The sequence below is a fragment of the Colias croceus genome, chromosome 5 (assembly GCF_905220415.1).
Source record: "Colias croceus chromosome 5, ilColCroc2.1".
Lineage (NCBI taxonomy): Eukaryota > Metazoa > Arthropoda > Insecta > Lepidoptera > Pieridae > Colias > Colias croceus.
This window is the reverse complement of record NC_059541.1, coordinates 4117260-4132515: the sequence shown is the minus strand read 5'-3', so window position 1 is coordinate 4132515 and position 15256 is coordinate 4117260. Positions and strand designations below refer to the sequence as shown.

Sequence of the window (15256 nt, the reverse complement as noted above, 5' to 3'; positions counted from 1 at the left end):
TATCTGTTTTTTTTACTTATATTGCTAAAATACATTGTTTACGAATGGGATAGTAATTCAAATATATATTTATATCCTGTAATGTACTTGATACCGATTGATACCATAATAGATGTTGCTTACATTCAATTCGAAAGTTCAGCATGAAATCATAAAATTGCTGCTTTATCGTGCATCGGTGCCAAAATCAAATTTATATTGCATTCTCGCATTGGAAAGTAGGTAACAAAATTCAGGCAGAGTCGTTTCTCTATATTCTTGTTACTTCCGCACAGTTTGCCAGCAAGTGATCTGAGATAGTCCACCTTTGATAAGGATCCGGGCCGCCTTATAGTAATCTATGCTTTCAATTACACTTATACTTTTCTCGAAGCGTATTATACTGATAAATTACAAAAAGAGCAGTTCGCTTTTCAACAATTATGTTGTAACGAGATGGAAGATATACGGTGAGGACAACAATATCTTTTTGTGCTTTCATATTAGCGTATATTTCTGAATTTCGTAAGATAACAGTAGATTTATTGTGAAATATTTGAGCTTTTGTAAAACATAATAAGGCTCCTGATTTAAGGTTAGATCGTATATGGATATTGTTTGCAGATTTTAATGAATGTTCAACCTTTTGATTTTCGAGTCACGGACAAGTAAACGTATTGCGCTGATAGCAGTATCATGATGCCTAAAATACTGTAGAACTATGCGCAAATGTAATATTTTATTATTTACAAAGTAACAAACAGAATCATTATTAATTTTATATGTACAAGTACAGCTACAACAAGTGTTTCATATTAAATTTTTATAATAGAAGCGTAAGTGTAATAATTCATGCAATTTGTGTTTAAAAAATGTTTTTGTGTTTTTATTTTAAAGTGTATTTAAATAAATACGTACATAGTGAAGTAGAGACTGCTAATATGAGGAATATCCGTAGATCCATGATGCGCATTTTGGCAGTCTTTGATTTCTTAAAATAATAATAATGATCAGCTCAGGTTTTGATGTAATCTCATTTTGATTAACTGTGCAATTCGGCAAACAGGAATCTGGAACCAAAGAAAAGTAAACATTAGTTAATTAAACATAAATGTACCTATTTACTTTTTGGAAGTGGATTTAATAACTAACGTACTATTTACGAATGAAGGTGTACGTCTGATTAAATGTAAACTGACGAATAAACTGTTATAAAACAAATGATTCCGTACAAAACACGCATCGGTGGACAAAATAATCACTCAACATGCAAATGGTTCGAGCGGACTCGCCCTCTCATTTCATTGGTATACCAATTCATTGCACAAAACCAATATAGCTTTTAGCATAAACATGTTTGTTTGCTACACTTATTTACGCAACAATCGCTGTGTTTTGAGGTTTGAGGTATCCTATTGTTGCCTTTTTAACTAAATTAAATGATGCAGAGGATGTCGTGATTGACTAATATTTATTACGAATAATTTTCTGTGGACCGTGCCATCATATAAGTTTCTTTCTCTCGGTTTACATTAGTATTAATTTTTCCAAATCTCTTCCAAATAAATATTTTCTTCAAGTCTCATTAATTAGTGTACAAAATTGAATTACGAGCTAATCCTTGTTACTTATGACGATCGGCGATTACACTTGGTAATTCACGATCGGCATCCATTGTGGGGTTGCGGCATTTGAAGGCACGACTGAAGGATGTAAGGTCGGTGAGGTTAGCTCCGGAATTCGCAGTGCACTACGAAATGTCTTAAATAGGATCGATAGAGATACTCGTATTCGTATACCGAGATAATTAAATTCCGCTGGGACATGTACGAGCTGTTTGGAATATTTTAAGCATTTTCGGCAACTTTGTTTCCAAGTATTGAAGGCTGTTGGATAGTGTATTCGTATTACACACAACGGAATGACTGACTAAGAGATTGTTATTCAGATAACTTGAATACGACACACAACATACGCATACCAGCAATTTCAACCATCCGTATTATTAGGTACGTATTTTATATGTTGTTTGAGAAAAAATAAATGATTGAACTAATAACATGTTTTATTAAGATAAATAATTTACATGCAAGTTGTCTTAAATATGATGGTATCTACATTTATATACACATGCATATTAAAGTCCCATAGTAATATTTCTCCCTAGAAACAGACAGTAAAGATAATTGGATGAGCAGTTTCGAAATATGCCAGTATGCTTACAGTGTCAGCATGGAGGCATCTGAACTGAATTCCTGTGTAAATTGGCATCTATTGTGCTCCACAGTCGGTCCAGCGGAGTCGACGGCGTTGAAGGCATTTGAATGCTTACTGAGTTCCAATCGTAAGCACCCGTTCGAACTGAATATAGCAAGAGGGGCAAATGCTCGAACGTTTTGGCTTTCTATCATATTAACATAAATGGTATCGTTTCAACTTATACAACTTATTAATGTCTCATAAAATATAAATATTTTTGAGTACTTTGTAATTTTAGCAAGAATTGCAATTTGGAGTGCTTTCGTTTTCTGGTAATATTTCTTAACATCTCTATTTTTCTTGCACAATTTGAATACCACTGCAACGCGATATCATTTGAAAACGACTATTTTAAGGCGAGATTTAATATTAAAAAGTACTTTAAAAGCGCAAAGAGACACTCGAAATATGTATGGCGTCAGGACGGCATCAAAGGTCTAAGGGTGGATGAGTGTTTGCTCGCAAGATGAGCGGTGGTGTTTGTGGCTCTTCCTGTCACGAACTATTCATGCACTAGATGACGCAACTTTATGGTACGGATAGCAACAAAAAAAGTTTATACAAAAATTAATTGGAATTTGATTTACTTAAGTAGAAGTGAAGTCCCATGTCCCCTAGTGGGGTACGGATGCATTTTACATCTGTTTCGATCGAATTTGATATATGTACTTGCATGTTGAATAATTATTATAAGATCTTATTTATTTATACTTCCATTTTATCGACATTTTTTTATAAATTCAATCATGATATGGAAACTAACTCTAGATAAATTTAAGACTGGTGAGTTTTTAGGTGATAATAATTAATTGGCGTATGTTAAATATCAACCAACCAAGAGATTCAAACTTACAAAGCCCTTACCAGCTTATCAGTCGGAAGAAACGCAATCTCTTGCAAAAGCCACAAAATAAAATATTCAAAATGTTTCGTTTTCATTCAAAATATTGTTAGTTTCGACATTTATCTTAAAACATGCTCTTTTAGAAATTTAATCGCTTGTGTATTATTTAATACTGCAATTAACTATTATTTAACAAAATAATTGATTCTCAGATCCGTTTACGTCTATTACGTATTATTATTGTAATCGATAACAATTATAATCGTGAGTTATTACTGGAATATGAATACATTTTCGTAAGGAGAAGTTTTTATTATTTGACTAGGAATATTTGTTTGCACTTAGTACATTTCATAGATGTGCATACATATTCTGACCGGATAGGTGATGTAGGGTTTATCCTCTATATAAACAAAATATAATGAGGCGTCCCTTTATGTGAACCTTTGCGTAGGGAATGTCACCATGCGGTGAGCTATTTGTGCTTGAATACGATTTGAATAAAAAGAATTGAGAAAATATGAGTTCTTTATTCATAGAGAATCCGGATGATATAGTTTAGATAATAAAAAATTTAAAATAGTTGGAATTATAATTACAGATATATTCAGTGTAAGTTAATGAATGTTCTTATATATTAAAAAATACTATAAGACTCAGAAACCTACCTTCGTCCTCGATTTCAGAGCCTGAATTATTATAATTCTATATTGACAACATTTTCTATGGAAAGTGAGAACTCAGATGATAAAAACGAGCGTATCAAAATTAAACGACCTATGAATTAAGTAGAAATTAGTTACAATAAATAATTCTTCGGTAATGATTTGAACCAAAAATTAATTAATACAACGTTCTATCAATCTAGGCACTAAAAATATTGGTAGCGATGCAAAACTAGCGTTCAAGAATATTTTATGACATCGATTTCAACGGCTTAAGAGCAAGCTTTCATGAAGCGCCTCATAAGATCCTAATCCACGGCCTTAACGTATATTGAAGAATCATATTCCACTTGATATAGAGTTACGAGATAGTATCATATATTTTGATGACAAATTTTCTAGAAGCTTTTTTTATGCTCCCTTGTTATGCCCCCTGTATCGGTAACACATGTAAACAAAACAGAGTGTGTATCTTTAATATAATATGTACATATTATATAATAATAAAAGAAACATCAAAATGTAATAAAAGACGCGCTAAAAGTTTCATGTTTACTGTTATTTCGAAGTAAATATTTGTCGATCGATTTGTGTAAATTCGAAACGACTGTTGTCCGATAATTTATGTTGGCAACTCTGCCTATTGTTGGACAAACAACTAAGCGGCTACTGGTCAAATTTATATTCTAAGTTTTGGGGCTCGAGGGATACCCATGCTCTAAATATATTTTATTTTTGAAATTACTCAGTCTGTGTATTTTGCTCATCGCCGTATTTTTCTTTTTATTGTAAAGTATATTTGAATTAAGACAAAAGAGTAATATTTTAAGTAACTAAATAATATATGCAAAATATTTTATTTTGTGTAGGTACTGTAAAATGCGAAAATAGGTTTTTATGTTACAAAGTTTAAGGTTATTACTTAGGTTCATTGCTAATTATAAACATATAGAGTAATCGTGATTTAATTTAATAATAACAATTTAGTAATTTGTTCTCGAATAATATTTGATATTTTCATTTATTAACGTTTGTATTTAAAGGTGCTATATGTAAAATGTCATCTGATTAAGAGCGCCAAGGTGCGCGAAGACGGCTTGGCTGCAGCCCAAGCACGTTTTGCATTTTATTCAAAACGTTGACGTGAAGGATAAAGTTATATTATTTTACTACTTTGACGTGATCTGAATCTACTAGAATAAACTTAGTGCCAGTTGTGGAAATTGCCCAATTACAGAATAGTAAATGAAATTTTAATGTACTTACTAATCTACAATTTAAACAATAGCTTAGGTATCGTCTTAAATCTACAATTAATATAAGTGAAGAAAAGCAGAGAACACATACATGGTGTGTTTAAATTAATAATTTCCACAACGAACAAAGTTAAACAATTGTGATCCAACTTATCCTAACATCCTGCGATACAAGTTGGGAACAAGAAATGATAAATAAGTTAACGTAAACTTAGTTTAATTTCATCAACAACCGCAAGTTAAGCTTTATAAATTAATACTTACGAAATGACGTCAATGTTAACGGATCAGATAGTGGAAGTTAGTTGATGAAGACATAATCCCTTTCAAACATTGTTTAAGTAGGTATGAGCTTGCTCAACAAACCCTCAGGTACTTCCTCTCTACGAATTTACTGAAAGTGCTTACGTAATCTTCAAATGTTTCGCCCACACAATACTAAATATTCACACAACATAATACAGCTAAAAATATTTGGGTAATTTCATATGCCGTATGTGACCTATTTTAATCAGTACACGGAATGTTGAGTTGTTTACTTAGTTCACGTAGAGTTAGATCTAAGAATACATAAGACGAAGGAATTAATATTTAAGACAAGTAAAAATAACATTCTTGTATATCTAATAAGATTATGGATATCATTCTATTGATGTTGATGTAGCAATAAATGAATTTTTGACCATTTCATTTAAATGAATAGTCAATATTACTACCACGATAAGTAATTAAAATACAGAATGTAACAATGAAAATAGTTTCCATGTACACAGCTAAGTAAGGTTATAAGTTATAAGCTTTGATCAGCATCGCTATGAGTCAGTGGGGCGAAGCACGAAGCACAGATAATATAATACTTTACGAAGGGCGCCAAATGAGCTTACCAACGATAACAAGCGATGGTAAATGCGATTCTCGTTCACGCCTACGTTAAATATTTGAATTTTGATTTGAATGGATTAATTGCGCACATCATAGCGCGTTTTGCGTCATGTCAATTGTTATAGCCGTTTCTTGAGTAGGTATATTTTAGACGCGGACAAACATACGATATTGAATGTAATTTTATTTATTCTTAGATTAAATTATATTTGATAGCAAAGCTTATCTTTTAATTTCATTTCATGAATCTTTGTCTCTTTTCTTAGTTTTGAAATTATTTTAGGACATGTTTTCAAAATAAATTAATACCTTATTTCACGAAGCAAAGCGAGGGTGTACCGCTTGTATTTGAATAACATTATTCGCTAAATTTTCTCCATGACGCTTCGAAAGCTTTCTACTTGTATTGGCACGAAAGATTTTAATTTGAGATAGTTTGAGATTTACTTTCGTAATAATCCAGTATATTTTGGGGTACAATTTGTACGTAAAACCGGCTAAACCCAACATTTTGATGGAGATATTCTGAACTTAGATTATTATTATATTATTAAAGGATTTTCTGGGTTGTTGTTGAAGTTTTATATAGCCTGAAAGTTCAGATAACGTAATTAGTTTTCAGTTTTTTTATTTAAGCTAAATTTCACTACATAGGTACATAGGTACTACGAAATTCTAAAAAAAGTGCTACCGATATAAACTAAAACTCATTGAAGTATATATTATAGCGAAATATGTCGTCAGCATTCTATGACTATTTGTTGAAAAGGAGATACAAGTAGCTCAGCATCAGTATTGTTGTGTCGGATCGATTCTCGGAGGTCAGACAAAGGCAAGGGAATATTGTTTGTCACAAAATTTATTATGGCGACAGAGTGCGGTGCGGGCTTTCGACCAACATATCCAATATATCAGCTTAGATAACACTCTTACAAAGCGCAAACATATTTTTGTCTTGACATCTTTGCAGTGGCAAATGTTTATCGCGTTATCGTATTCGTTTGGTGCATGTAATATTCGTCCTGTCGGAATAACAACTAGGACGCAGAAAATTGTCTTTCTTTGATATGTGTGGACGACGAAATTGCCACTGACGATGGATTTTAAAAACCGAAACTCATCAACCACTTTTACGAATTTGTTTGGAGACTGAAATAAAGTCAGAATATTCACCAGAAAAGATATCCCGATTGCCACTTCCAATTTTAAACTCATTTTTTATATTAAAATAATTATAAACAAAATGTGTAAAAATAATTATTCGTCACTGAAATGTGAACAAATCCTTATTCGTCACTGAGATGAATATCTGTGTCGTACGTAAGAATTCGTTTTCTTTAAGATTCAGTATCCAAGAAAATAAAAAGAATCGCAAAAGCGTAGTCAGGAGCTAAGAATCTAATTGTATTGCGTCTCATCCGGCGCGCTAGACTACCGAGGCCTAATTCCTTTACTTCATCATTTCCCCGTTCTTCTCTTATTTATTTTCAGCATCAATAACGCCTGCCATCAGATGACCTCATTCACTTCGTATCTTACAAAAAATATTGTATATTTTGCCGGGCATTGAAGCAAAACAAACAAAGGAGCAGAGGACAAGCCATTAATTTGCGTGGGTTACGGTCAAAGGCTTATGAGATTAGGATATTTTTTATCAAACTGTCACTCTTAAATCTTTAACCCAATTTAGTGAATATCTCTCTGAATTATATTTATTGATTTTACGGTAGCGATGTTATTTAATTATTGTATAGTGATAAAATAAAGAATGGCCGAATGATTTACTGCCTTTTTGTTGTAGAATATTTTAAAGGGTAAATTTAATTATGAATTTTCAATACAAAATTTAAAGAGTAAGTATACATAATATATTCCTCATCAAATACAATGTCTAAAATAGAAAAATAAGTTTTTATTAGTATTCCAAATAAAATTAAATGATTAAACAATATGACAATAAAAGTAAAAAAAATTCAGTCGTGCTCAAATCTTAACAGAAAAGTAAACAATGAATTTTTGGCTATCATTTAAATTTAGCTTAATCTGAACATTCAATAAGTTTCGGACTTAAAAAACTGGGAAGATAATCCGATCATTCACCTAAAGGGTTAAAAGTTTGTCGATAAATGCCCGTGGATTTGAATATCAATATAATAAATTACCTTTTATTAAATGAATTCTGAATAAAGTTTTTACTTCATAAGTGAACAATACTATATATATTACAGGTTATAAATTATTAAATATTATAACATGTTATTAGCACTTTATTATTTACGCCTTAAATGTACGCTTCTAGGAATGCGTAGCCAATTAAAGATTATGGATAAAGAAAAAAGTTACTTTAACGACTATCACTTAACAAGGATCATTTATTTATACGAACAACCAGTCAAACAGCTCTTTGTTCCTGTATCTTTGATTTCTAACGCAATGGAATCAATCTTAGTTTATCACTAAAAAGTAATTAATTATACGCTCCGAGATCTTTAAGGCTACGACGGTCGACGGAGGTTGGAATTCTTTCTACGTTAGCATTCTTTTACTGAATAATTCATGTGCATTTAATTGAATAACATTTAAATTCATTAGTACTGCTATTCTTTCTGTATTTCATTTTCATTGGCAAGGAAAAGGAATACTCGATGTGGAGTGCGAAAATGTCAATGGTTTATAAGGGGCGATTATCATAAAATTTCATTTTAATAGGGCGCGGCAAAATATCATTCGCCATCGACTTTTAATGGGGATATTCTTTCCACTTATCTGTTTCAACAGGATTTTGAATTTCAGATTGGAAATTCTCATGTCCTGGTCGCTCCGAGCGAGGGCCGAGCCGGTAATGGACGTATAACAGCTGTAATGGAATCTTTGATGTCATACTCTACTTCCAACTCTGTTTCTATTTAAATATTTTAAACGTATTCTGTGTTTTTTCTCGGAATTATTTTTAAGAGGGTTTAATTGAAATTTAGTTATTTACAAACATCTTTATATTAATTATTAGGATAACATTGTATAGTGCAATATAAGCTTCTATTTCAACGGCATGGAGGCTAATTGTACAACTAAGAATTATTCCGTCTAAAATACAAGGGAAAAACCCTCTTCATGTGGGATTAAGTTACAGCGAGACGTATTCTCCTGGCAATGTCTGCAAACTAATATACGTGTATTAGTGCTCAATTTCGAAGGCCGGTAGAGGCTGCCCACTTTGTTTCCTGTCTGAATGTTAAATGTCCTGTTCTCGGTATATTTGTTTACAGGAAATCCGAGGTAAGGAATAAGTCTCTTTGTACGGAGGACTCGTGTGCTGAATAAATTGTTTTCAATATCTTTCACCGTTTTCCCATATTTGTATCCGCACTATTTTATTGGTTGTCAACCGTGCAAAATGGAAATACACTTATTTATATTGTATTTTATAAAGAATATTCGAATTTAAGCATTTGTCTTAATATTCACAATAACAACAGTGTGCGTTTATGAAATTCAGATAGAGCCCAGAATAGTAGAAACAAAGACGTATCTTTGCTAGTACTGGGTTTTACGATAATGAGTTAACAACGCGTCATTTGTTGTGATGTAGGGGGCATTTTGCGTATATTAAACTTTACGCATTAGCCTGGAGATTATTATAGTTGTACGCTTATGTGCATTAACCCTGGCGACCTTACATTGTTAGCCGCGGTACCTAATTGTTGTTAATAAACATAATTTTATGGCTACAACTTTGAATTGGTTGAACTTGATGTTAATCGCCCATTTATTACTGTTAATTCTTAGGTAGAAACATTTTCAGGGGTAAGTTTTAGCTAAGGGCTATTTGAGCTTTTGTTTGGGACTGGAACGTTTGTCTTAATTATTCTTAGTTTAAGTTCCTAGAATAGAATTTAGTTTCAAATAGTATAGTTAGAATAGATATTTAAAATTCCTTATCCATCCTTGGAGGATCTTTTTATTTACTTATTCGTTCATAAAATACACTTAGCGTGATTAACGTATCTATCAATGTATTGACTCAATGAATTCACACGTATTATAACCTTAATAATATATTTTATTGCATTCACTGATACATCATGAGTACATAAAGAGATATTAGGTAAGTGCTAAAATGAAAATGTAATTTATATTTTTTGGTTTTTATAGCATTCAAATGCTTTATAAATATAAATTTATAAAGAATAGAAAAAATTCGATCACGAGGCGGGACTCGAACCCGCCTTAAGACACATAAAACTGAAAGGATAGAATAAATTCGATTGCTCAGGCGGGTCACGAGTGGCTGAGTTGGTTAGGCATCCGCCCCGGAATGGCGCGAAGGATGCGGGTTCGAGTCCCGCCTCGTGATCGAATTTTTTCTATTCTTTATAAATTTATATGAAAATGTAATTTAACACCTACATTATTGTTGTTATACGAATATTTTTATAAACTCAACTATTATTAAGCCTAAAATATTCACAGTTAAAAAAATATCTTTATACTTTACGCCCTCACTTATATTATTAAAGTTTCTTAAATAGGTACTGATACATATAATACTATGACTCAATGGTCGTTTTTATTGTTTCCGATATAATTGAAGTCGGATGAATATACAATATACGCTTTGTTAAAATACGTTTTACTTTTTTATTTGTTAACATACCAATAATAATCATTCAATAGAATAAAACTTGAGACTCTGTGAAAATTAAAAAAGGAAAAATTACGATGATATCACCCATACTTTACGCCCCCACACTTGAATTCAAAAGGATAGAACGATCCCAATGTTATTTCATTTATCTATTCAATTCAGATATTCCCTGTAGTATTTGCGGGCGTCGATAATGCACTCGTATCATTCCAATTGTATGTTTTTGCGTTCCAATAAAAGGGTAGATCGCAAACAGTATAAATGGTCGGTCCGTGAATTGATATCGGTAGCGGCATAAGCAGCCGCTTGTTATGGAGATTGCCTCAAGATTATAATAGAATGGAAACGTAAACAAACTTTTGGCGCCACGTGACGGGAATACAGAATGTTGGACGATTCTAATTTCACGGCGTGACGAAGAGGCCTTGTCATTTTCTTGACTGTTGCGGATATTTTCAATTTTCCCCGCGGCGCCTCCTTTTTATTAGTTGTTGTTTTGTCTGGAATACTAATTGGCATCTAATCGGTGAGAATTAAAATTCACGCAACAACTCTCCCTGCTAATTCGAAGCGATTCAATCGAACAATTACTAAATGCTATTTTTGCTCCTATTTTTAACATACTCTATGTTTTTATTTAGTTTTTATTATATTTTTGCAAAGGCTCTACATGATACTGTAAAATATTAAAGCTATTATTATGTAGGTAATGTGCTGAAAAGGCATTGAAATGACCTTCTCGCGTTAGTGCTGATTTACATAGGGTCAGTAGACAAGTCTTTAACTGTTTACTTAGACTTCAAGCCTCTGTACTGACTTCAAATCTGTTAACACAGGGTTTTTTTCGGGTCAGCACTGATTTGCCTCGAATTTATAGTCAGTTACTGACCCTGTGTAAATCAGCACTATGTCTTAAAACATTATGTAAGATATTTAGTAATTAACACTCAAATACTTAATTAAGTATCCGAACTAAATGATAAAAACCGTAAATGATTACAAGAATCACGTATGAATGAGAGTAAATCGTACAAATAAGTTATGCGAGCATAGTTATATATTGCACAGATGCAAAACATAAACGCTTATCTATATTGAACTGTTTATTAATCCGTCGTCCGGATTTTAATTACGTCGGAGGTTATTAAGGGGAACGTCACAGGCTGTAATATCATTTCGCTATACCTATAGAACGATAGTAATTGCGCTCCGAGCTAACTTGTTTACACCTAATGAAAACGTTATCTCAAATTGAATTAACTTGTAATTATAAATACACATTCGTATCGTTGTTCTTGGAAATTCTTAAGATTTTACGTCTAATATTACGTCTTATAAGGTATGTTGAACTTGTATTTCATGAGCAAAACATGTTTTCTTTTTCTCATAGAGTTGGATTAAAGTTTTGTATAATATACAGTGATGTAAGGTACTTCTTATGTAATCGATTAGTTTATTATTTGAAGTTTAATTTTACCGGTGTATAAAATACGAGTCGTAAGCTGTAATACGAGTCATAAGCTGTAATGAGTAATCTGTTAATATTGACAGCCAATGCAGATTCGGGAAACATTTTTAGCTAAGTACCTAACATTTTCTTTATACTGTTTGTACCTACTTAACATTCAGGTATTTCATCAAAATGATTATTAACATTTTAGTCAGAACTTTCACTGATTATTAATGGATGGAAATAAATTATCTATTTAATATTTTTATTCGATATCCTAGAGAAAAGAGGATCTTTTCGCCTAATTTAACTCATAGCATAAACATGAGCTCAATATTGTGTTGATAATATGTCATTTATTATTTTGATATAACTTCAACACAGAATATTGTACATTTTATCAGTTTTCGTCGTTTAAAATATAGGTATCTAATATAGTCTGTCTCGTTATAATGTTGGTAGGGGATTGTTGTCACTTGTGAATTTATTAAATTTTACATAACGGCATTAGCCAAAGAGAATAGATGTAATGGTTAATGCCACAAGGATCTAAGGCTAAATATTGTAGCAAAATAGTAAGCCGAGTGGAACAGGGGCGGCGCGGGCGGCATAATTAAGCCAGAACTTAATCTCCTGTTACCGGCTCTCGGCTTAAGTCTTGCACGAGCTATGTTAATTGGATTTTTGATGCATTTAAGGAATTTTGTTAATGATTGCAAATAGACTATTTGGAATTACCGTTCAATTTATAATATTTTATCAGGTGGTGCGTTTCGTACCTTCTCTTGGCACTCAACCTTTAACTTTATGTTTAATTTGTTTGACAGCAACTACTGCATATTATTCTCTAATTAAAATTAATGCTAGCCAAATAATATTAATGTAATCTATTATGTTCATACAAAAGCAAACATTCACAACATATGAATTGATCAATTGAATGTACAGATGTATATACCATAATGTTTACAATGGCCGTCAGTTAACGTGATGAATGGAATGAAATCAATAGTGTCGGTTGAGCGTTAAGCAAGTATTCACAGATCCTGAATTCAATATTAAATCGGCCGTGACTTCAATGGTATTCGCGTACAAAATAAGAATTTAATTTTTCACATCGGCAAGTAGGAGAGAAACACAATAGTTTAGGTCAATCGGTTGGAGCATCTCGTCATAACCTTTAACCTAATATTTTCATTGAATCGATTTAATACAAGGCCGTTGTCATTGTTAGGCCCAGTTTCACCAAGCTCTGTTAGTTAGTTTAACACGCTGTTAACTCTTTTAACGGGACATCAATGTAAGGGAGTGTCCCACCATGACCTAATCGAGGTTTAGTTTCCTTAACACGGCATCATATATAATTACTGGCATAGAGGCTCTTTAAATTTTTAACAAGCGATTAGAAAAAATGATTTGAGGTTTTCTTGCTGTCAAGATGGACTCTGCATACTATTTTATTTTTGAAAATGAAGATGTGTTGGATGATTTGTATAATTTGGATTATATAGTGCGACCGCGACGGCCCAGAATTTATAAAGACGTCGTCATTGTTTCGTAGAATATGATGGATGTTGATTTTAGTACAAGATTTCGTTTATCAAAACAATCGGTTTTGGAAGTATTGCAATTAATTGAAGATAAACTCGAATAACCGTCGGATCTGTAAGTAAAACTATCTCGTGAGGTAATATTTATATTTATGTGCATAAAAGGTTCCTTCCTACATACTGTATTATTTTCAATTAAACCATAATAATCCTGTGAGTCATGTCAAATCTAGTATTGAATACCAATATAGGTACTTAAAATGTAAACTTCACCACTACTCAGGTAAGGCTCAGGCCTCCTCATGATTATGAAATGTACTTATCTTAATTTTAAATTCTGTTTTAGGAATCAATCAGTTTCACCTACAGACCAACTGCTTATTGTAGTGCAGTGCAGTGATGGCTCAGTGGTGAAAAACATTGTGAGGAAACCGACATATCATAAGATAGCGTGGTGGATAATGACCTGATACCTTACCGTGTTTAAATTAAGTGAGCACTACCAATCCCATTTTCCAGCAGTGAGAACGTATATGGGCTGACGATGATGATGATCCTAATTTAATTTAAATGTGACATTGTTATAGAAATATGTAATTTTTCATGTTACTTAAATAAATAAAACTTGTGTACTTATAAAACATTTTTATTGTACCCTTAGATTGTACCTATCAACATCATTCAATAAATTGGTTATAACAATTATAATAATAATAATAAACACACATTTATTGTCAGAATCATAAATTACTAGATACTAGGTTATTACGAACAAGAATTTACTATTAATTTACTTTCTTTTATCTTTGTCTTTATTTTTCTTGTTAATTGCTCTTCTTATATGAGATCTCTCCACTTTCCTTCGGACTCCGAATTTTTTTTCGTAATTTCAACCAGATCCAGTTTACCTTCTACTAAGTGAAATTGAACCGCGATTTTTCTTCAACATTATTGTATTTATTCAACTCAAAATAAAATTAAAATAACACAAGAAAAATCACAACAAAACAATCTCCAAATAACATCAAACATTTGTAACCATGGTAACGACCAAATCGTTTGACATATAAACCAGTAAACGTAAAAGTTACTACATGATTATTAAATTTTATACTGTATTAGAACATCTCAATTTAGTCGAATTACCAAACATGACAGTTATTATACAACTAGAACAAATAGCCCTAATGTGCGAAACTATGGAATTGTCAACTATGACATTTTGTTTCGGGCGGTTTAAAATACGAATGAATGATTCGTGAGTCGCTCAGTTAAAGGCCGATTTGATAATCGGCTCTTAGATTTCCTTCTTGGGACCTGAAGAGTTGACAACGATGTTAAAATACATGTTTATTTTGAAGCTCGATTAATAAATCTCTGATTTAGAAAATATTGGTGAAATCGGGTCTTAAGCTTTTGTTATATTTAACCGGAGGTTGGAGGGCTCTTTCCGACACGAAAATTATAATTGAAATGGTCGAGTCAGTTTCAGCTCTGAATTTGATTGTTTATCATAATATAAAAATGTTATGTAGCTCATTCTAAACCAGTTGTCCTAAAGGTTTTTAAAATAATATGTTTTATCAGGCCAAAACAAAGACCAACACAATATATTATTTACAAGCTATACAATACATAAGCGGTTTAAATTCTTGGCCAAGCTTTTCACTCGAAACATCATAAAGTGCTTCATAAATTATTATTATACACCCCGATAAGAGATATT

General features: G+C 32.1%; 1 protein-coding gene across 2 annotated transcripts in view; it reads right to left on the bottom strand.

Annotated features, from left to right (window-relative positions):
- Positions 1 to 15256, bottom strand: part of LOC123691635 — a 79598-nt gene that overhangs the window by 4430 nt on the left and 59912 nt on the right. For both annotated transcript variants that reach the window (XM_045636128.1, XM_045636129.1), the window contains exon 5: positions 898 to 1049. In XM_045636128.1, coding sequence (XP_045492084.1) covers positions 898 to 952 — 55 coding nt within the window. In that variant the 5' untranslated portion in view covers positions 953 to 1049. The remainder of the gene's footprint in view (positions 1 to 897; positions 1050 to 15256) is intronic.